This window comes from Lutra lutra, chromosome 12 (genome assembly GCF_902655055.1).
Source record: "Lutra lutra chromosome 12, mLutLut1.2, whole genome shotgun sequence".
Lineage (NCBI taxonomy): Eukaryota > Metazoa > Chordata > Mammalia > Carnivora > Mustelidae > Lutra > Lutra lutra.
This window is the reverse complement of record NC_062289.1, coordinates 25,906,834-25,930,976: the sequence shown is the minus strand read 5'-3', so window position 1 is coordinate 25,930,976 and position 24,143 is coordinate 25,906,834. Positions and strand designations below refer to the sequence as shown.

Genomic DNA, 24,143 nt, shown 5'->3' with positions numbered 1-24,143 from the left:
GATGAGAAAGTTAAGTCCTGGAGATGGGGCGCCTGGGTGGCTCAGTCGGTTGAGCATCTGCCTTTGGCTCAGGTCATGATCCCAGGGTCCTGGGATTGAGTCCCACATGGGGCTCCCTGCTCACCGGGGAGTCTGCTTCTCCCTCTGCACACCCCACCCCCCCGCTCCTGCTCGCTCTCTCTCAAAAAATAAATAAAATCTTCAAAAAAAAAAGGAAAGAAAAAGTCCTGGCAATAGATGGTGGTGACAGCTGCAGGATAATATGAATGAACTTAATGCCGTTGAAATACACTCTTGAAAATGGTACATTTTATGTTCTGTATATTTTTCTATAATAAAAAAAATTTCTGGTTCAGTGTCTAATCCAAGATCACACATTACATTTAGTATCCAACACTTTTATTGGCTCTTTGAATTAAAAGCTATTTATGCCTTTACTCATTCTGCCACTTTTTGGCTGTGTAACCCTGGGCAAGTTATCAGCCATGCTATGCCTCAAATCCTGTATTTGCAAAGTGGGTATACGAAAGGTGTCTCGATGGCTATGAGGAGTAAATGTTAACATATGTCATAGGCTAGATGTAAATGAAATCTAGATATATTGTGACAAACTCATTTTTGTTATACACGCCTCGCCACACATAGCCTTTCACTTGCCTTTCATTTTGCCCAGGATTCCTTTTGTCACACCAAGTATAGTCTAAAACTCCTATCTTGGCATTTGATCAACTTGGAATGTGCTGTTGACAGTGTGAGGCAGACATCAAGGGTAATTTTTCCTCACTTTCCTCCAGTTGTCTCAATCCCAGTGTTTATTGATGATCTCTCCTTTCCCCTGACTGGAAACACTAGCCTCATCATAATATAATCTAGGATCTGAATTCCCATTTGTACATCTGTAGGTGCATGGATACAGTTTTGCCATTTGTCTCTTTGTCTCGTCCTGTACTGAGTCAACTTGCTGGTTTGGCTCAAGCCTTGTAATGTACTTGGATATCAGGAAGTGCAGTCCCTGGGGGGCTTCATACCCCTGAAAAGTATACCCTCAGCACCCTCCCCAGTCTGTGCTTTTCCTCCCCCAGGGCCCATGGGTTCCCCCTGTCTTTTACCAAGTCGGATCCTAAAATACTGTCCCTCCTGGGGTGCAGAAGACAAGACAGCAGGTTATATTTTTTTATTATGAATTTTTTAAATTTATTGCTTAAGATTAGTAAGTGATCTCTACACCCAATGTGGAGCTTGATCTTGTAACCCTGAAATGAAGAGTCACCTGCTCCCCCAGCCGAGCCAGCCAGGTGCCCCTGCTGTGAGATAATTTAATTGTGCCGATAAGAGCGAAGAGTAACAGAATAAGCATCTATTTTGGGTATAGAATAAGGATCTGTACTCCCCTGTTTATGAAGTCTTCACCCTGTGCCATCTGTGTTTCAGGTTTTTAAAGTAAGAAATAAATCACAGCAGCAGGCTGGAGGCCCCACACCACTCTTACGAATTCAATGTTCATCGTTTCCATATAGGAAAATGTCCCACTTTTCCTGCCTCCTTGTGTTCAGTGACCTTCTCAGGAGGACACCACCTCTTTCCCCAGAGGACTTGCTCCTAGCAGTAAACCGGTTTTCCTTGAAGGAGAAACTCTCTAGTGTGGAATCAGGCAGCGGGGGATGGGCCAGCTGGGCCTGCTCTCCAGGCAGAATCTTTTCTCTGTTCTAGAATCATCTCAGACAGATAAAGACAAACTTGGGGAAGGTCTGCGTCTGGAGATTTTTCTAGGTGATGGTTCCGAAAAGGCGAGGGGGAGGCAGTGGGTTGGGGCTAGGGCCTAGGAGCGATCCCAGCAGAGGTGGGGAGGAGCTTTGGAGTGGGAAAGGGAGAGTTCCCAATGGGCTTTAGGGAGCGAGGAAGGAACCCTCATCCCTGCTGGTGGTGATCCCAGCCGTCCCGGGACTGCTGCTCCTTCAGGCGCTGGAGCTGGGTGCCTGCTGGAACTGGGTGCTTTGTGAGCCCAGCCCCGTGGGCACAGCTTTGTGGGATAAGTGCAGGGATTCATGCTGAATTCCTTCCGGGGCGAGGGGCTGGGGGCAGGAAAGATATGCCCAGCTGGACCACAGTCCCTTCCGCAACCACTTTGCCCAGGGACCTGCCTCTATCCAGCCCTGACTGGGTCTCTGGGGTGGGTTTCTGCAGGCTTGACCACCTTGCTTGCTCTCCTTCACACGGAGCAGCCCCTCCGCTTGCTGCTTGTCTGTACCACACTCCCAGATCCATTTCTTCATTTCCGTCTTTGCCTCCACTGCCAGTGGGAACCTGGATGCTGGACCCAAGCCTCCTGCCCCGCTTCCCACCCTGCCCCCACCCGGGCTAGTTAGCCTTCCCTGACACGGCTCTGAGGATGTCCTTCCCTAGCAAGGTCACCCCCCTTCTTCTCACCCTGTCTACCGGAAAAGTCTCCGAGTGCCTTGACCAGAGAGTCGTGCTTGCTGCCATCAGCCTCTGAGCTGGCGGCTGTCCCACTGCTTATGTCCACGTCCAGGCTCGTGCTTCTCCAGGAATCCCCACTTGCCCATTTTCCTTCCCCGCACCCACCCCTCAGCCGCCTGCCAAGGGCACGCTCTTCCTCCTCTCAGTCTCGCCGTCCACGTGGCATTGCTGTTATCGGAGGGAGGGCTCGCTTCTCCTGGGAAGGGAGGTGTTTATTGCAGGTCCCCCTCCAAAAGCGCCTGAGAAATGGCTTCTGGTGGGCGGATACTGAGTTAAGGATGGCTTTGACAAAGAAGGGACATCTCTCAGGAGCTCGGGACCCCTCTCTGATAGCCTAACCGGGGGGCCGAGTTTGCCTCTAGCAGTGAGTGAAACCTTAGCCTTTTCTCTGCTTGCTTGGCTAGAGGAGCCATCGTCCCCACCCTGCTTGCTCACCCCAGCAGTGTGCCCACCAACAAGTCACTGTTCCAGGAGATGTCACCCAGGTGCTCTACAGCTGGGGATGAGGTGTTGGGGACACCTGGGTTGGGGGAAGCCTTTCTCCACAAGGCTGTCCTAGGATGGCGGGGAGGGCACGTGGTCCCAGCCTATAGTTGCTGCATGCCTTGGCCATCCCAGCCAGGAAAGGAGAAGCCACTGCAAGGATATAAAAACTGTCTTTATAATAGTTTAAGCACTTTATGCACATATGTACGTACATATGTGTGTCTATATATATCATTCAAAAATATGTGTGTATAAATACAGGTACGTATTACTTATTTTTTTGAATTTATTTTAACTAAACTTAAAGGTGTAAACATAATACAGCATGTTTCCACGGACCTGTCCAGCTTCCCCTAATATGAACACCTTATATCACCATAGTACTGTCATGAGAACTCAGGAATTAACATTGGTATCATGAGACTTTATCTGAATTTCACTGGTTCTCCCATGAACGTCTGATTTTCTGTTCCAGGATCCAGACTGGCAACAAGTTGCCATGTCTCCTTATTCTCCTCTTATCTGTGTACCCTTCCTGGGTCTGGTTTTCCATGACCTTGACTCGAGGACTGCTGGTTACCTGTTTCCCAGAAAGTTGTTCTATTTGTGTTGCCTGGTATTTCCTCCTGATTAGATGGAGGTTGTGCATTCTTGGCAAGAATGCTTCAGAAGGGATGGGCCGTCTTCGACACATCATACTGGGGAGTCCACGAAGCTGACAGGCTTCATATGGCCAGTGTTATCCCCCATCTCTCGGTTAAGGTGGTGTCCGGCAGATTTCTCACTTTCCTTTGCATAATTAATAAATATAATTAATAATTAATACAACTAGTAACTATCTTGGGGGAGATGCTTTGAGACTGCAAATATCCAGACAGAGGAGATTTATTCCAGGCAGTTGGTTACCCAGGTGATAGAACTGAGAAGCAAAAAAGAGCCAGAGATCAGCAATCCCACCTCCAGGCCTGAGGCACAAAAGGAGGAGAGATGGGTTGCCAAAGTCCAGGAGTCAAGATCATGACTCTTCACCTCTGGTGAGGTCTAGAGCCATGAAGGAGACACAGTCCCTGCCGGTAGGGCCCCCTGAAGCATAGAGGGAAGGGAGAAACACCTTCTTCCTGCCTCCTAGTGGCCGAGCGGAGCTGGAAGCCAGTCAACGCAGGAGTCTGGGAATCGCGGTCTGCAGGGGTCAGCTCCTCTGCAGTGCCCAGCTAGACATGTGCTCTAAGTGGATTTCAAAAACTTGGTATGGAAAGAATATAAAAGATCTCATTAATAATGTTTTAGGAGCACCTGCGTGGCTCAGTCGGTTAAGGGCCCAGCCCTTGATTTTGGCACAGGTCATGATCTCAGGGTGGTGAGATCGAGCCCCACCTGGGGCTCCACACTCAGCAGGGAATTGCTTGAGATTCTCTCTCTCCCTCTGCCCCTCCCCCCAACACATATGCGTGCGTGCATGTTCTCGCTCGCTCTCTCTCAAATAAATAAATAAATCTTTTTTAAAAATAATGTTTTATATTAATTACCCGTTGAAGGGATGTTATTTTGGGTATATTGAGAGAAATAAAATATATTATTAAATTTAAGTTAACCTTTTCCTTTGTAAAATCTGGCTGCTAAATCATTTAAAATTACCTCTGTGGCTCCTATGCTTGTGGCTCTCATGTTATTTTGTTTGGATAGCTAAGAGTATACTGGTACCCGTAATAAAGGTCATGCCCTTGACCTGCAGTCAGGAGGGTGTGGCCAGCTAAGGTTTTCCAACACCCAGACTGCACTGGCCTTGAGCCATTCACGCTCACTCTGTTTTTGTTTTTGTTTTTAAAGATTTTATTTGACAGAGAGAGATCACAAGTAGGCAGAGAGGCAGGCAGAGAGAGAGAGAGAGAGAGAGAGAGAGATAGGAGGAAGCGGGCTCCCCGCGTAGCAGAGAGCCTGATGCGGGACTTGATCCCAGGACCCTGAGATCATGACCTGAGCTGAAGGCAGAGGTTTAACCCACTGAGCCACCCAGGTGCCCCACACGCTCACTCAGTTTTGACCAAGTATGTCAAATATCGATATTGGACTCCTCTGTTCTTTGTGTATCATACAGGGTGTAGGTCAAGGTCAGTGTTCAACATTAGCCTAAGGGGCTAGCTAGCATTTAACACAATAATAAAAACACCACCACATAGCTCCATGGCACCTTACAGAGGAAAAGCTGTGCTGTTACTACTATTTCACATCTCTATGGTGTCTTTATAGTTTTACAGAAATCCTTCATTTCAGCCTTGCAGTCAGCCAGCCTTGCTGGCTGTGTTTTGTAGGTGACCAGACAAAGCCTGGGTAATCCATGATTTCAGTGGCTCTCAAGCCTCTGCTGCATCACGAGGGCAGCTTGTCAAAATGCCGCAGCTCAGCCCCACCCTCACCGAGGGTGGAGGGTAGGACCCAGGGACTTCTGAGCGGCAGGTTTCGGGGAATCTCAAGCAAGTGGTCATCAGACCACTTTGGGGCACCCCCGGTCTCTGAGCTCTTGAGGAGTAAGTGCTGGCACTGAGCTGGAGCCAGGCTTCTGATGGCCAGTCTGGGGCTCTTCCTGTCAGCCCACGGGCCCCTTGTCCCCTGGAGCTGAGTGCATGGGAAGTTCCGCACGTCTGTGCTCCCCTCCAGCTCAGGCAGTCAGATACACTGCTGGTTGTTCAAAGTAAATAACTTTTGTCCTATGTGGTTGACTCTGCAAGGCAGCTGGTCTCGATCCCTCTGGTGGGCTTAGGTTAAGGGAAGGAACTTTGCCTTCCTCAAGCATACACCAGAGGGGTCACCTCAAGGTGGAATTTGGAGATGCCAAAGTGAACCTGCTGGTAGGGAAGGATTTGTCTTTGAAAATGGCCAAGTAGGATGTTATCCCGGCTCTCCTGCAGAAGGGCAGGGCTGTCCCAGGAAGGCCCCGGTAGGGTGAGGACGAGCCTACATGTCCAGCCATCACTGACCACTCCTTTCTCTCCTGCAGTGGACAACAGACTGCAGTGAGCAGCTGGACAGCAGCTGTTCCTTCTCCCGAGGCCGAGCTCCCCCACAGCAGGTAGGGAACCAGCTTTGTGTGCCTTCTGGGGGTGGTCACGTGTCTTGTCTGTCGGCGTTCCTGGGCTGGCTTTGTGATGGCTCTCCTGGGCTGGGTGATGTGGAGAGAGCAGGAAATAAGAGAGGGGAGTGTGTGGTCCGCTCTCTGGAAGGTTCTCCCTGAATACCCAGCCCACAGTGAAGCACGCCCTCCTTAAAACACATAGATTCTTGAGGTTTTTTGGTTTGATTTTTTTTTTTTTTTGGTCATTTGACTATTTTTGCATCAATACCTGCAAACAACCGCACGTCCGTTGAGAGGGGAGTGGATAAATGAGGTGTTGAATTGTATACAGTCGTAGCCTGAATGAACTTGGAGGTTCGCACATCAGCATTGGTGATAGATCTCGCAAACAGTGGGATTCCTAAGGTTCGGGTGCTGGTGGGGCATTTGAGATCACTTCTGGTCCAGGTGAGCAGAGGACCTAGAGGGGCAGAATGTGGGGGTGAGCTGTCAGTGCCCCCTGCCCCCCAGCCATCCAGATTCCTGTTCCCTGCTGGAGCCCACTGCTTCTCTCCCTGCTGCTTTCCTGTGAGATCCCAAGGGGGCACCCACACAGGTGTGGGGTTTGTGGCCGGTAGGAAAGAGACAGCTGCTCTGGTAACCCTCAGGCATCCTATATCCCCTGGTTGTCCATCTGTTTTTGCTGATACCTTATTCCTGGAAGACCATGGGAATGAAGGCTGAAAGGAACCACAAGCCCAGGTCCGTGCTGTACCTGTCCAGAGAGACATGGGCTCCTGCACTCACTTGTTCGAAATTTCAGAGCAGCTGTGTTCACACATTGCCCTGAGCCTGTTTGCTTGTGTCTGACTTCAGTCCCATGGCACCAGTTAAATAAACTCCTCTCTCTTCTGTCCTAAGTGAAGATGGTCGGTGGCCTCAGTTCTAGATCTTTCTTAGTCTGCAGGGCTTTGTCCACCATGGTGTGGGGGGATGGCTGCCCTCTCACACTACAGGTTGTTGTGTATGTTTCGTTTTTTCTTGGGCAGGAGACCGGACAAGAGCCCTGGGTTGGGGTGGTGGGGAGGGGAGGAGGCAAGAGACCCAGGTTCTCCTGTTTGCTCTGCCACAAACTGGGTAGAAATTCTTCTCATCCTCAGCTTCCTCCTATAAAACTCAGGGAACTCAGTGACCTCTGGGGGCCTGTCTAGCTTCTCCACTCCACTTTGTAACTGAAGTCCATGGAGGTGTCATGAGCTCACCCAGCTGGGACTTGAACCCAGGTCTCTCACCTGCCCCTCCCCCCATTTGGCCATTTACTTTGTTTTACTGTAATAGGTATCCTTCCATGGAGGACTGTTGTCCCTGCCATTAGAATGCTAGTACTTGGTCAGGAACCCTGTGTTATCCTCCCTGAATCCCTCTAGCTATGGCCTGAGGCCTGGCACATCAGAGCACTGCCTGCCAATTACCCTGGGATTTCCTACCTGAAGACTCCCTTAACTCTTCAGGGGCAATAGTGAGCTTGGGTCTGGGGACTCAAGAACCAGAGGGTTCCAGGGAAGGGTTAAATTCTTGGATGGGGGACATAAATGGCTGATAAATGAGAGACCAAAATACTAGCTCTCTATTATTTGGTTGGTAGGTGTCTGGCTCTGGAATCTTCCAGAATCTCCCTTTTTTTTTCCCCCTCTCCCCTTAATCACCTTTTCTGGGCCCCCTCTTCCCACCCATTCCCTCCGGTCTCATTCACCTGTCATTCCAAACAGGATTCCAGGGGGCAGAGAACGACTTGTGCTCCCACTTCCCCTTCACCTGCCTCCCTCACCCCATGGCATCCTTTCATGGCCAGGTTCACGCCCCTGGAGGATGGTGGGTGGGGAGTCGGCCAGACCCTAGGCTGATGGAGCAGGACTGGGGGGCCTGTGGGAGGGGGCACCCTAGTACTACGAGCACCCCAATCCCACCTCCAGAAAGCAGTTGAACAGTTGGCTTGGGTACGTGGAGTTAGACAAAATGAATGCAAGTGACTTTAAAGAAGAAATCATAAAAGGCTCATATTTGATCCTTTCCTGGTAAGTAGAACTGAGACATAGGCTCATTATGAAGAAGAGCCCCAGAAGGGTGGAAATGGGGTCTGGTTAAAATAAATCTGCCTTGGGGCACCCAGGTGGCTCAGTTGGTTGAGCGTCCAACTCTTGATTTTGGATCAGGTCGTGATCTCAGATCATGGAATCAAGCCCCGCGTCAGGCTCTGCACTGAGCACAGAGCCTACTTGGGATCGCTCCCTCTCCCTCTGCCCCTTCCTCCCTACTTGCTTTCTCTCTCTCTCTAAAAACAAACAAACAAAAAAAAAAACACTGAAATTAAAATTTTAAATACACATGTAAACCTGACTCTCTTCCCTGATAAGCCCAGAGGACGAAGCCTTTTTGGGAGGGGGCTCCTGGGGCACAAATTCATGCCAAATCAAACTCTTCCACATACATTTGACTGTCCCCTCAGCCAGCTGGTCGACCTTGAGATGAGCGCTAGGGATGCTTCTCTATCCCTGACCACTCCTGCCCTAGGGCTTTACACACAGTAGTCACTCAGTTAAGACTCCCGAGACAGCACTGAGTTAGCCCAGGCCCAGTCCATACGGTCGGTCCCTGGTGGGCCCTGTTCCTCTGGCCACCAACTTTGCTGAGCTTTTTGAGGTCATTGGGATGGCGGACCAGCTCTGCCACCCCACATTCACCCACAGGGGAGAATTTCAGAGGGAACTAAAGGTAGATTGAAACTAGGGTGGTTGGCTGAGCTGGCATTCCCCCTTAGCCACCTGGGCCCAGGAGAGTGGGAGCCACTGGAGGATGCTGAGGTTCTATACTCTGCCTGGGGAGCTCTGTGTGGCAGGTCACCGACCCTGCCCTGAAGGAATAGCCCAGGTGCAGGTTCCATTTGGGGGTTAGCCATGCACTGGATTATTTATTTTGTTATTTCAACTACTGTGAGGAGAAGAGGAAGGGGAAAACCCTTGCCTTCTCTGAGCCCTACAATGTGGAGATAACCTAGGGCAGGCTGAGTCCCATGAGATGGGAGGAAGGGGCTCAGAGGAAATTGGGCTCTCTAACCGTCCACAACTGGGATTCAGCCATATTAGGGATTATTTGGCATCCTGGCAGCCTCTTTCCGAGAGAGCTCATCTATCACCTTGTCCCTTAGGAAGCTGTAGTCGTTTCCAGCTTTTCACTGTAGTGGGGGAATCATTGTGGAGATGATTTACAGGAGAGTAGCTGATAGGGGAGAGTGCAACCTGGTGCATTTAGAAAACGTCTCTGGGTGCCAGCATGGGATTTAGTATTCAGGGAAGAAAGCCAAAGGTATATGAAAGGTTGTATGAGATCAGGAGCTAGCCGCTCTTCTCTGTCTGCACAGAAGCGCCAAGGGGGGGAAAATTAATGTGCACAACAGCAGCAACAGAGCATCTGATTAGTCCTTGAGAAGCACTTCCTGTCTGAAGAACTTGTTGGCCCGCAGTGCTGGCTGTTGAGCAAGTGATGAAATTGTCACTGGAACCCTAATGGGCACAGCTTCTTATGGGGCAGTTTCCTGCGGAACCTGGGAAAGGAGGGGATGTGTTAGAGGTGATGTCTTTGAGTCCTAGCCGATGGTCTGGGATCCCACATTCCCTGAAATGAAGAGGGGGCTCTCCCCGTGCCGTCCTGACGTCCGCCGGCACACAGAGCCCCGGAAGGAGGGAGTAGTTTCTTGTGTCAAGGCTCCAGAGAATCAGATGCTGACCCAGGTGTGGCGCGCGTTTCAGTGCCTTTACTGCAAAATGATAGACTTCTCTGAAGCGCTTTGGAAATCTCTTTCATTGTTTTCTGGGGCTCTAGAAAAGACCAGTGGGATATAGATAGCCGCCAAAAGTAGCAGCAGGTCTGGATTTTCCTGATTTCTCCACTGTTCCCTTACCCTCCCTGACACCTTTGCTAACCAGCAGCTAGGTTCATTCTAGGTGCCGACCCTGACCCCGACCCAAGGGACGGCAGGTGGTAGGCAGAGGTGAGCCTCAAATACACGCTCACCTCTGACCCAGGAAAAGGTAAAAGGGTAGAAGGGTAAAAGGAAAGGGCAAAAGGAGTTTTCTGCCAGTCATCTTGTTGCCCTCCAGTGATCATAGTATTTGGTTATGAATTGGTTAATCTCATTAGTACAAATGATATCTTAGTAGAAGTACCTGAATTTTTACTCAGCCTCTGTGGATACTCAAGAAATATTACGTTCATGGCACTTCTCTCTATTTAGTCGGTATTTATGGAGTATCTGCTATGAGCTTGCCAGACACAGAGGAACTGGAGCCTTTGGCCTCATCACCGCTCTATGGAGTAGAGGCTTCTTAACATGGAAGAGGCTAAAGGCACCCAGTTAAGTCCCAAAGACGCCTCCTGACCACAGACACTGCGGTCATTCCAGAGTGTTTCTGCTGATCTCTGTGGGTAGAGAGATGCCTTGCAGGACATGGGGCCTTATCTGTGCCCTCAGGAATGGTTAAGATGCTTGACCAGATGGAAGGGAAGAGAGAAGAAATGGTAGTCACGAGGCTTGAAGTTGGGTGCTATATGGCAGTGTGAGGGCATCAGGAGGGTGTACACCAGAGTGGGTGGTGTGTGTTGGGTGTTACAGGAGTGGTGGGAATGAGGGCAGCAGACACGGAGGTGTCTATGTGCTCAGCTGAGATGCCAGAACTGCTGTGCAGCCCCATCCCTACACCTTATGTATCTTGTCTCTGCTGCCCCACCCAGGTAAAGTCCATCCCCTTGTATCAGTCAGGATAGCCCAGGTCATGCTGCAGCAACAAACAGCCTTGAATCTTGGTAACTTTATTTTTTTTTTAAGATTTTATTTATTTATTTGACAGAGAGAGAGGGGGAACATAAGCAGGGGGAGAGGAAAGGGGAGAAGCAGGCTTCCCACCGAGTAGAGAGCCTGATGCGGGGCTCGATCCCAGGACTCTGGGATCATGACCTGAGCCGAAGGCAGACGCTTACCCACTGAGCCACCCAGGTTCCCCAAAACTTGGTAACTTTAAACAACCCATCCAGGACCCAGCTTGATGGGGCAGTTGTCCTTCTCACCAGTCCCCAGGATAAAGGGAAAAGGACCACTGGAGGATCTTGCATTGGCAAGTCAATACTGCAACCCAGATATAATACACATCACTTCCTTTCTTAGCCTGTGGCCCAGAACTGCCCACATGAGCCCACCCAACCAGAAGGGGTAAGCACCCTACAAAGTATAATCCTACTATGTGCCCAGCATTCTGGAAGCCAGAACTGTCTGGTGACTGGCTAGAACGACCATCACATGCGCCATCTCTGGTAGCAGCTCACCAGGAACTGGGGCTGACCTCTTCCTCCCACATCAGACCCAGAGCTAAGCAGGTCTCTACCCTATAATACTGTGGGCTCTCAGGATGACCAGAGGGTCAGAGGCCACCTGATCCAACCCCCAACCCTGCAGTGCAGGAGCCCCCTCATGTGGCTCTTGAGCTGTGGGACATTTCCAGTAATGGGGAGTTCACACCTTCAAAAGGCAGCTCAGTATGTTGTTGGGAAGCTCCATGGCTGTTCGCTCTCCCATGGCAGTCCAGTGTGGAGAGTCTGTGTTTAAGCTAAATATCCTCATTCCTGGAAACAAGTGCAGGTTCAAGGAACAAGTTCGTTCCTCTATTTATCTGTTTTTTCACACCTCGATTTAATCAGCACGTCATCACAGAGGGCAGCTTGCTGGGAAATGGGATGGCAAAGGTGATGGGCGCTGTCTCTGTTTACACAAAGGTTAGAGAGGAGAAGACAGACACTTACACTGAAGTGCTGAGATGTCTGGGACATGACCTGATGATTCATGGGTCCTGTCCCATCCTGGGTTACCCTCCTGGGAGCACGGCAACTACAACTACGGACTATGATTCCACCCACGCCTCCCTGAACCGAACACAGTCCTGCTGGCATGATCTGATTCTGCAGACTCTGGTGTTCCCAGCATGTAAGCCTCTATTTTCCAGAAGGTACCACCTATCCCTGTCCTCCAGGTGCCTTCTGACTCCAGCTCACTTGAAGGAACCAGGCTACCACATTTGTAACAGTATCAGTGGTTGACTTGTAGGGAAACAGTCAGCAGCCATCCCCTGAGCCTCCGCTGTCAGTTTCATAAGCCACGTGGCCGGGTCTCTATCCTCAGAGAACCTGGAGTCTGCTTAGAGAAATAAGACTTTCTCTAGTGGGAAAGCAACAGTCCAGAGCAGCATGAGATTACAGGCAGGAGAGGGGCTGGTGCCTGTGGGGGACCTTGCAGAGGGCAGAGGAGGTCAGATGCACAGCAAGAGGAAGGAGGCACCGTGCTGTCATGGTAACAGCACTGGACTGAGAGCAAGGAGACATGAGTTCTAACCCCCTTACCTCTGACTGACTATTTGATCATGGGTGAGACACATTGTCTTGCAGTAACCTGTTTCCCTCTGAAAAAGGAGATGATCTAGACATAAGGCCATCAAAATATTTTGTTAAAAATACAGACCTAGATTTCTGCTTTGGGGAAGATGGAGTAGATGTTCTTTTTTATATTCCTTCTGCTAAGGAAAACTAAAATCCTGGTCATTCTATATAAAACAGACATAAGATTCTGAAAGGTAGAGATAAGAAGGCAGACCAGCTAGGGTTTGGGGGACCCGAGCAAGGACAGAGTCATGATTTTCCTGGGTTTCCTTTTTACCTCTAACATCCCAGACTTAGGGCCAAAGAAGGAGGTAACCAGAACATGGCAGGGGACACAGATTTTTAAAGTCCCAATAAAAGTCTGATCTCTGTAAGCAAAGGTCCAGGCAAAGGGCAACCTATCAAGATAGAAAAGTTTTAGACAATGATTGCTCTACTCCAGCCAAGTAGCACAGAACAAAGTGTGGGTCCACCCTCACCCACACCAGCAAAACCCACTGAGAGTCTAGACTGCCCCTCTCAGAGAGTTCTATAAGCCCTCCTACCCCTACTGGGGTGGTGTCAGAGAAGGCCAGGCAGGAAGCTGAGCCCTTCATCCCTGCCAGCTCATAAGAAGGGCCCCTGGCCACCCCATTGTATTATTGGAGACCTGTGGTGGCCTGGACTTCCACCCCCACTCAGCAGTACTGAGGCACCCCTTCTCTCCCTGCTGGGAAGTTCTAACAGGAAGATGAGACTTCCAGTATTGCCAAGTGGTAATGAGACCACCCCCATGGCAGGGTACACTGGGGACTCTGTAGAGTCCTGGAACTCTCGCCTCCATGGAGCAGTAACAAGTGCACCCCAATACTGAGGCTGTGCCCCCCGCCTTTCCCTGCCACGGTGTTATCACAAACAGCCAGGTAACACAGAAGACTTAATATGATTCAGTGTCTCATAACATAACATGGAAGTGCCCTCGTTGCAATAAAAAATCATATGTCTTACTAAGAACCAGAAATACTTCATATGGAAAAAAAGACAATCACTAGATGTCAACACAGATGAGAATTTGAACTTCATCAACATTAAAAACTTTGCTCTGGAAAAACCCCTGTTTAGAGGTTGAAGAGACAAATTACAGAGAGGGAGAAAATTTTGTAAAACACGTATCTGGCAGAAGGACTAGTATCCAGAATATATAAAGAATTCCCCAGACTCAGCATGTGAAACAGCGCAGTTAGAAAATGGACAAAAGATATGAAGAGACATTTTTTTTCCCTGTAGAAAGAGGATGTACAGATGGCAAATAAGCCCGCAAAAAAAAAAAAAAAAAAAAGATGTGCCACATCATTAGCTGTAAGGGAAATGCAAATTAAAGCCACAGTGAGAGATTTCACACCTATCAAAATAGCTAATAAAAAAAATAGTGACAACACCGAGTACTGGTGAAGATACAGAGCCACTGGATCACTCATACTTAGCTGGTAGGAGTGTAAAGTGTGCTGCCATTCTGGAAAACAATTTGGCAGTTTTTTAAAAGACTAAACCTGCAAATACCATCTGATCCAGCAGTTTCACTCCCGGGTGTTTATCCCAGAGAAATGAAAACTTATGTTCACACACAAACCTGTACTCAAATGTTTATAGCAGCTTTATTCATAAAGCCCCAAACTGGAAACCACCCAGTTGTCCTTCAACAGGTGAACAGTTGGAACAAGCTGTGGCAATCAACAGTAAAAAGAATCAGCCAGTGACACATGCAGGAACCTGTGTGAATCCCCAGGGAATCATGCCGAGTAAAAAAAGCCAATCCCCCAAAGCTACGTACTCTGATTCCGTATATATAACATTCCTGAAATGACAAGAGGATAGGAATGGGGACTAGGTGAGCAGTTCAAGGATTAGAGAAGGGAGGGGCAGAATGAAGTGGGTTGGTGACAAAAGGGCATCAGGTGGGAACCTTGTGCTCATGGAAATGTTCTGCATCTTGACCGTATCAACATCAATATCCTGACTTTACTATTGAGCTATACTTTTACCAGTGTCCCCATGGGAGAAACTGAGTAAAGCATACAGGGTGTCTCTGTGTTATTTCTTAGAGCAGGATGTGAATCTACAATTCTCTAAAATAAAAGTAAACTTTTTTAAAGAACAGAACATTTTGTTTCATCAGAATCTTTCTGCAAAATCCCATAAGGAAAAGAAAAGGGACAAAACTGCTTGATGAGGTAGAGGAAGGAGTAGCCCATCTGCTGTCTCTCCCATTCTATCTACCTCATTGCTCTGGGAACACCTCTGTAGAAGCCTCGGGTCACCTCTTGGACCCGATGAACTCTCAGTTCCTTTCCTCCCTGGCCTTCTGTGGTTCTGAGTCTGGGGCTGACGGGTAGGGAATATCCCTGGGGCTTGGGGAGCTTCAAGAAGGCCTAAGTGGGGAGCCTTGGAGGTTGGGGTCCTTTCCCTGCAGAGGGGCATGGGACAGTGTGGACAACTGAGAACACCTGAATGGCCCCCCATTATTTTAGCAGATGCTGAATAGGAAGCCAGCCAGAAGGGCCCTGCCATGGGGCCCAGACCAGGACAAGTTCAAGTAACGTGGCCCTTTAAATCTGAAAGCACAAAGTTAGTTAGCCAAAGAGGGTGGGGAGAATGGATTGGATTCAGAGAAGTATACTTGGTCACAGGCTTCAGTCATTATCGCCTACATCTCCCTTTGGGTTTTAAACTCAAAGACAGTGGGGTCTAGTAAAGAGGGAAGGGACAGAATGAATGTATAGACGAGAAAGTTCCAGAATGAAAGGAATGCCCTTTCCTGCTCCTGAACTCAGTTCTGGTGCCACCAGGAGGCCCTCTATGCTGGTCTTTGTTCTGCCATTCCCCTGCCTCAAAGATCCTTCTATTGTAGGGGCATTAAAATATTGGGGGAGGGGGTCTATCATTGTCTTTCCCACCAGCATGTGGGATGCTGTCTTTGGTGCTGAACACACACATGCATAAACGCGCGCACACACACACTCACACACACACACGGAGTTACTAGGACAGGACTGTTTGTCAGATTCAGGTTTAATTGGGGCCTCAGGGGAGTTTGAGACCTGACCTATAGGAAGGCCCTGCTTAGGTCTGGGAGATGCCTTTAGGGGCCTTTGGTCCCAGTGTCTCTTATGGTGCACCTACTCTCCCCATCCCAAGTGGGGAGTCCCTGGTCCCGTTCAAAGGCTCATGGTGCAGAGGGGGCAGCACAGGTCCAAGGAGCTAAGTGACTCTTCTGAGCCCTCCAGGATGCAGCTTGCAGGCCTGGAGTCCTGCTTTCCCCACTTTTAGTCCAAACCATGTTGCTACTTGCCCAAAGTTTTCCTGGAGTCTTAGAAACCCTCTGGTCTCGCCCCCAAAGCCAGCAGCAGAGGTGGCAGGCATCGTGTCATGTGCTGCTTGACCACATGCCATCTTCCATTGTTCTTTTTGTTTCCGTGACTCCTGGTTGAGTGGTGAGACCTTTGAGGGCAGGGATGATAGCCTCAGGACTAGGACTATGCTAGTCCACTTCTGTGGGTGATAGATCAGGGCTAAGGCAGGGGAGTTGGGGCAGGGTCCTTGGAGAGGAAGGAGAGAAGTTACATCTGTTGTCTACAAGGATGACCCTCCCCATCAGCCACTCCAGGAACCCGTGTCCGTGAAGTAAGGGTACCCATGTGAGGGTCAGGCTTGCTGTTGGCCCTCATGATGCACAGAATCTGTGGAAGAACATTCTACACTGAGAAGGAAGATGGACTGGGATAGTGAGCCTTCTGAGGGTGTCCAGAACCGGGCTGTGCATACACAGCTGCTCCCCTACTGGACTGTCAGCTGTGGGAGGCCAAGACCAAAGGCTGGCCACCCCTGCCTCTGTGTCCCCTGGCAGAGCAGACAAATAGCAGGGATACTGGGGAAGTCCAGACCAACATGTCCCAGCTTCCTCTAGCTGGAGCTTCACCTGCGACCCTCCTGGGAATGCGGGCAGTCCTGCTCCTGCCGGGTATCTGATTCAGTCAAGTTCTGCTTAGTCTCTAAACCCTCATAGCCAGAAATTGTCGACACCTACATACACACACACATGCACAAGCAAAAACCACTCCATGGTTGTGCACTAATACAGCAAAGAGGAGTGTTTATTTTCCCACTGCTCCTGACTTAGCACGTTTTTCTAGTGTACAGTGATTCACTCCCACCAAGTTTCATTCACTCAGACACAGAGCCCCGTGCCCCCCACCATCTTTACACAGCCTGGCTCACACCCCCAGATTCCCTCTTTACTTCACTGCTGGCGGTTTACTCCCTCCGCCCGCACTGCCTTCCCAGTCGTGGGCAGAGATGGACTCGGAGAACCCAGCTGTCTGTGGGGGATGGATACCTTACTGCCTTACAGCCATCTGCTGTCAGGTCACAGTTTATTCGGGTCATGGAACTGCACGGTGCCACGGAACTGCACGGTGCCACGGGTAAGAGCATAAACTCCGAGCCATGCTGTCTACATTCCCCTCCTGGGAACTAGCTCTCTGAACACAGGCAAGTTCTCTGAGCCTTCGTTTTCTCATCCGTGAAATGGGGCTTCCTAAGGTTGTAACCAGGTTGAAATGCTCAGAGGATGGCCGGTGTTTGGCCAGTACTGCCTCAGTGCCTTTGCTGTTGTCATCGCCCAGCGTCCAGGCTCCCTGCCACAACTGCTCGGCCCTGCCCGAGCTGGGGGGAGCCGTGCACACCTGCGGGCTCCAGGGTGGCTCCAGCCTCCCTGCCCACGGGAAAGCTGTTTCCTTTTCTTTTCCACAGGGTTTAAAGTGCTCATTATCTCTTTGTGCTCTGTTCTGAGAGCAGCACGGTTCACCCTGGCATGAGGCCCCCTAATTGCCAGGGAAAGGGACTGTTGTGAAGGATTTGGCGGCATTTAAGTGCTAAAAACCATCCACCGAAAAGGGTGGTTGCTTCTGATTAGGCTTCTCCAAACCTCAGCCTTGCAGCAACCTGGCGGGGGCAGGGGCTGGCCGAGCCCCTGGGCTGGGGCAGGGATGGGGCTCAGAGAAAAGCCGCGGCCACAGGAATGGCAAACTGGGAGACGTTCTTGAGGAAGCCTGTGCGGTTTTGTGGGGGGCTCTCAGTGCCTGGACACCCCGGATTCTTGCTCAAAAGTATTTAATGAATGAAGCTGGGTCCCACAGCTAGGATGAGGGGTAAGTGGGCAGAGGGATGCAACAAAATTGAAGCCAGAGTTCCCAGTTGAGAGGATGAAGAATCACTAGGGAAGAATATTAGAAGACTGTTCCCCAAAGTAGATTCTGTGGAACCCTGGTCCTGAAAAAAAAAAAAAATTGCTCTGTGGAATAAAGAGGCAAAATGGGGTGGTTTTCGGCCAAAGGAATTTGGGGAATACTGCGTACTATATGGCTACCTACTTGAAGGGTCAACATCCATCCAAGGCCGATAAAAGCACTGAGTAGTTTTGCAATAAAGTGATTTATTTAACAGTCTTTTAACTCAGTGTATCCCAAATGTTTGATGAGGGAACCTTTTTTTTTTTTTTCTGTGCCCCACAAAACCCTTCTAATCTCCAATGTTTCTAAAAGTGTGTTTCGTGGACCACCCCAGCTGCACTCAATTTAACCTCGCAATGCTCCTCTCTCTACATGACTCTGATGCATACTGACATCTGAGACCCAGTGGGCTTGTGTTTCTAGAACACCACCAGGAAGCCATGCAGTCAGGGTCGGGAAGCGCTGGACATGCTGTGGGCTCCTGGGGCACAAGCTTTAAGGACACTGCCGAGAGGCAGAGAGGAGGGGTCTCGAGCTGGTTCCTGTCAGAGACAAAGACGGGGGACAGGTAGGACCTTTGTTTCTCTGAGTCCAGGAAAAGCACAGTGGTCCAAAGAGGAATAGAATCCCATATCTTGGGCAGCACAGTGTGACATCAGAGCCCTTCCCACTGACACCACGCATTACTAGTGCACCGGGGAAGCCGAGGCTCGAGAGTGCAGGGAGGGCCTGGGAACAAGCCAGGCCCTGATCACCCTCTGCTCTGTCTTCTGCTTGTCCTCGCCGCTCACGTGGCTCCTCAGTGTAAGGGGTGATTTAGAGAGTGAGGTGGGTCTGGATGCAGGTGTGGGGTTCCAGAAATCAGACTGCTGTCTGCCTGTCTGTGGGTCTCTCTGGAAGGCCCCGCCCCGCAGTAACCTACAAGCTCCTTGGGCGGACGGATGAACCCGTCTGCAGTCGTAAGAGGGTTTTGTGGGGCAGGTGGCGTGTAGGTTGGGGGTGTTGTGAGTTTGAGGATTGGTGTCCGGAACTCAAGAAAGGGGGACTATCCGGACACTTCACGGGCTTAGATGGGATCTGAAGCCTCCTGGTCAGCTTGGATGCTGCCAGCGCACGGCTGGGACGCTGGGGATGGGCTTGTGAAGCTCTTGGTTCCTGGTGGTCTGGTTTTCGCTGTGGCTCCGCCCGGTGAGGCCCAGCCCCTCTGGGCAGGGCCGGGGCCGCTACCTCAACACTGACAAGAAACAGCATAGGAAGGCTCAGCAGGTGCGGTTCTGCCCTCTCTGGGCTGATTTGGTGGAGATTGATTTTGCTTCCAAGTGCCAGGCAATGGCCAGTCCCAGCCCCTGCTGAGAATTGGTTGTGTGCATCATTATATGCCTGTCATATTCCATTGCAACAGCTCTGAGGAAACGTCCAGATTCATGTTATATGCTGTGCATATTGTGTCGAATAGAGTGACAATAAATAGGTCAGCTCCTGGGACCCAGACTTCCATCGAGAGTTTCTCCAGTCTTGCCCTCTCACCTGTTAATGGGCTTACCTTCCTATCCCATTTGGCACAGACCAGACAAACCACTGGCCCACAGCCCTTGGCACCTCCAGCTCAGCGGCCCAAGGACCCTCCTTCTTGCCCAGGGCCATCATGCCTCCTGGGCTGCCAAGTGGCATAGCCCCGGGGTCTTGTCCACATTATTCTTTTCCTGGCTATGACCTTCCCATCCCTTTATCATAGTCATTCTCTCTCCTGCCCTCGTGCCTCGCTCTTCAGTGGCCTTGAATCCTAGTTTGGTAGATCAATCTTGACATCCCAGTCTGTGACTCCGTCATTTAGGCTCGAAAGCAGCAGGTAGAATCTATTTAATCGGTTGGCATCATTGGAGGCAGACTGTATGCCTAGCTTGGCCACTGTGGAGGGCCAAGAAGAGAGGGTAGCTGCTCTAGTCAAGGGGCTTACAACCTACTTGGGCTCGTGGATGGGCTTCAGGGACATTATGCTAAGTGAAGTCAGCTGGTCACAAAAAGACAAATCCCGTGTGATTCCATTCAGGTGAGGTATCAGAGTGGTACAAATCCTAGAGACAGAAAGTAGGAAGGTGGGGGTGGGGTTCGGGAGAGCGGAGATGAGGAGCTAGCATCCATTGGGATTGGACGTCCAGTTTTGCGAGGTGAGAGGAGTTCTGGAGAACGATGGCAATGAGGACTGCACAACCACGTGAACATACTTAACGCCACTGGACTGTGCACTTGGAAATGGTTAAGATGATAAACTTTATGTTATCTGCATTTTACTGCAGGAAAACAATTTGGGGGGAAAAACTTGCCTTGAAGAGTACCATTCTTATTATTATTAATTTATTTATTTGAAAGAGAGAGCATGTGTGTGCAAGTTGGACAAAGGGCAGAGGGAGAGGGAGGGAGAAAATCTCCAGCAGGCTCCCCGCCAAGCGTGGAGCCTGACACGAGGCTCGATCTCATGACCTGACATCATGACATCTCAGCTGAAATTACAAGTCAGATGCTTAACTAACTGAGCCACCCAGGCACCCCAAGATTTAACATTCTTCTAAGGGAGCCATTGACAAGCAATGGTCTTAAGCTGAATTTGTAGGCGCCATCAGTTGGGTATTTAAAGCATAGGGGATCAGGGAAAGAGACTTTGTGTGCTACTCTGAAGGACAGTGAACTTCTCTCTGGCTGAGGTCTCAGACACATACTTCAGAAGCAGAATTTATTTGTTTATTTGATTTTGTTGTTGTTTTTTGACCTTTGCATTTGAAATGTTCTACTACCCACAGGGGCTGGCTAGGACAACAGAGTGTGTGACTCTTGATCTCAGGGTCACAAGTTCAAGCCCCATGTTGGGCATGCAGCCTACTTGAAAAAAAAAAAAAGTGAAATGCGCCTGGATTATGAGGTTTGAGGCCTGGAAAGGGTGTTGTGGACATGCCAGATAACCTCTCAGGAGGCCTGGGAGCTGTCTCCTTGTGGGGGTTGATTGTGTATCTCTCTAGCCATGTGCAATTTCAGAGTTGCATTTGAAGCAAGCCAGACACCAGGAGCTGGGATGGGAGGATGATGAAACAACTCAAGAAGGGAGGAGGAGGGGGTGATCTGGAACATTAGCAGTCAGCTGATTGGAAGGCTATAAATGATGCCAGAACTGATTAGCGATGTCTGCTGCTGGTGGGAAGGGGCTTGGCGGCAGCGCGTGTGCCAGAAGAAACCCATCTGGAGCACACAGCATTGCACTCTCAGAGACCACTTTACTTAAATACAAAGAATCTCAAGTCCAGACTTCACTGAGGTCACAAGGCAAGGTCACTGTGGCAGGAGGAAAACAAGCTTGGGGAAGACGGCCGAAGTTTATTGAGGTGAAAGTCAGTTCAGCAGACACGTTGTAGGCAGTGAGCAAAGAGCCATGGGGGTCCAGTGAGGTGCCTGCCAGCCAGTGTCTCTGATCTAGAACGGGAGAGGGGTCTCTACAAGCAGATGGAGTGAGAACTGCCACAGGTGAGCTCTGTGGCCGCACCTCAGATGCATGGGTGGTACATTCAGGACAGAGCATGGTGACTGCAGTTTGGGAGGTCAGATGAGCTTCCTGGAGGAGGCAAGCTTTGAAGGAGATGGACAGGCGAGGAGCAAGATGGGGATGGTAGGACACTGTCAGTAATGAAAGGGATCGTGGGACCACAGTTCTAGACAGGTGTGGGTAGGAAGGATCCAGGTGCACAGAGCTGCCATCTGGCACCATACGGAGAGGCTTATGGCCCGAGTAAATGTGGTTGATTGACAAGAGGATTGTGGCACAGTGGAAAGAGAAGGAGCTCTCAGGGCATGGGAAGGGAGGAGAAAGCTTTGTCACTCAGAACCTAGGGCTTCTGGCTGGTGATGCCGCCAAGAGAGGCCAGTCCTGATTTTACTGATGAGGTATGAGGTCATGCCCACTCCCCTTTGTTCCCTCAGCCACCCCCCTCCCCCATTTACTGCTCTCCCTTTTCCCCACAGCCTCTCATTGTCTCCTGCCAGTGTCTGCGAGGAGCCCAGCGCTTGGGCCCCTCTGCTGGGAGGCTGGGCTACTCAACCTCTCCACTGGCCAGTGTGTTCCCTCTCCTTTTGATTGATTAAAGGCTGAAATGCACCTGCAAAGTGCTTGCTCTCCCTGGAAACTAGGCTGGTTTCCACGTGAGGAGCCAGGGAGTCGGGCATGCTGAGTACAGTACAGTAAAGGAGGAGAACGTGCTTACCAGCTCTGGCCAATGTGAAGTAAATGAGAAGAATCCAAAACAAAACCAACCCCCGCCCCCATCATGGGCCTTCTCTGTCAAGATGCTGGTGTCTGCAGTCGCTGGGAGAGGTAGGGGTGGGGTCACTGAGCCCACTTCAGGTTCTTTTCTAGTCCACAGGGGCTTTGTTCAACAGGCTCTGGGGCGACATTGGCCGCTCTCTGCAGGGGAGTGGCCACCAGGGAAAATAGCACGTGGGACTTTTCAGGGGCTGGCCCCTTGGGGGGTGGATGTTGGGAGTCAGAAGCCAGCCTAAGCCAGCATGGATCTGGACTTGTCTACCCAGGCTGCTGTGTTTGTAGGCTTTGGGAAACCCTAGGCCTCAGGTGTTGGGCATGGCTGTGAGGACAGGAGAAGGTCACAGGGTTGGGGTAACTGGTAACTGCGGGAGGAAGGGACATGACTGACCACACTCACAAAGGGCGTTTGTAGACAGGTGGATGGTTGATTGCCATATTGGTTTGCTAGGGCTGCTTGATTTTACATTTCTGATCCCCAAACTGGGTTGACCTAGTGAAAGGTGTAGTCATCCCACAGTTCTGGAGTCCAGAAATCTGAAATCAGGGAGTTGGCAGAGCCATGATCCCTGTGAAGGCACCAAGGAAGGATCTGGTCCAGGCCTCTCTCCCAGCTCCCAATGGTTCCTCGGCTTGTGGCAGCATGACTCCAGTTTCCCCATGGTGTCCTCCCTCTGTGCGTGTCTGTCTCTGTGTCCAAATTTCCTCTTTTTATAATGAGACCAGGCATACTGCGTTAGGGCAGTGTGATGTCATCTTAACTAATTCCATCTGCAACCATCCTATTCCCAAATAGAGTTACATTCTGAGGTACTGGGGGTTAGAACTTCAACATACGAATTGGAGAGGGCCACCATGCAACCCCAACAGTCACTGAGGCGCACTTGTGGGGCCTCTAGGAAGTCCTGGCCAGGACAGAGTGGGTCATGTTGGAGATCACCAACTCACCTAGGGCTTGGGACCTCTGGACACTCTCCAGGCTGCTGTGCTCCACAGAGCCTCTAAAGTTATCTAGAATACCCTGTGTGTCCTGCTGTTTCTACACGCCAACCCCTTTATGAGGATGACTCTGTCCCTGCTTTTCCCTCTGCTTGCATGACCCTCATGAATACTTGCATCCCCTGTTCAAGGGGAGTCCCCAGGAAACTTGCCTGTGCTACTGTGGCCCCTTGAATCAGTGTACATATCACACTGTCTTATAATTTTTTATTACATGTGTGTCATCACACACCATTCTTTGCAGTCAGGGCCTGTGACTTTTCCACTTCTGTGTCTTCAGTGTCTGGCCAGGCCTAGCTTCATGGCAAGGTCTCAAAAGAAGCTTGTCCAGTGTTGGAGCTAAAGGACCTGAGATGTGGCAGGTTTGGGGAGAGATTGGTCATAAAGACAGGGGATGCTACCAGGAATCTAACCAGGAGGTCCTAAAACACATGGAAAATCTGCACATATCACATGTGTACAGTTCAGTGGGTTTTCACAAGCTGAACACATTTATGTAACCAGCACCCAGATTGAGAAACAGAACATTACCAGCTCCCCCATGGCCCCCACCCCACCCCCGGCTTCTATCTAAACTCTATCTCCTCAGGTTATTAATTTGCCTATCCTTGAACTTGATATAAATTAAGTCATAGAGTTGGTACTTTTTAATGTCTGGGTTCTTTTTTTTTTTTTTTTTTAATGTTTATTTGACAGAGAGATCACAAGTAGGCAGAGAGGCAGGCAGAGAGAGAGGGGGGGGGAAGCGGGCTTCTCGCTGAGCAGAGAGCCCGATGTGGGGCTCGATCCCAGGACCCTGAGATCATAACCCTGGCCGAAGGCAGAGGCTTAACCTGCTGAGCCACCCAGGCGCCCCTAATGTCTGGGTTCTTTTGTTCTACTTTGTGTTTTGGGGGATTGACTTCTGCTGTTGTATGTTGCTCTAATTTGTTCATTCTCCCTGCCGTGTAATATTCCAGTATGTGAATATACCGCAGTTTACGCGTCTGGTCAACTTCCGGTAAGCGTGGATGTACTATGCATAGGGCTGTTCTGTAGCTCTGTGCTTCACGCTGCTGGGGAACATCTGTGCACATTTCAC

At 50.2% G+C, this 24,143-nt stretch overlaps 1 protein-coding gene across 6 annotated transcripts in view; it reads left to right on the top strand.

The window, feature by feature from the left end:
- Nucleotides 1-24,143, top strand: part of CTIF (cap binding complex dependent translation initiation factor) — a 286,875-nt gene that overhangs the window by 82,252 nt on the left and 180,480 nt on the right. For 5 of the 6 annotated variants that reach the window (XM_047696737.1, XM_047696734.1, XM_047696736.1 and 2 more), the window contains one exon: nt 5,960-6,031. The exons of the other annotated variant lie outside the window; for it this stretch is intronic. In XM_047696737.1, the coding sequence (XP_047552693.1) occupies nt 5,960-6,031 (72 nt within the window). The remainder of the gene's footprint in view (nt 1-5,959; nt 6,032-24,143) is intronic. 6 annotated transcript variants of the gene reach the window in all.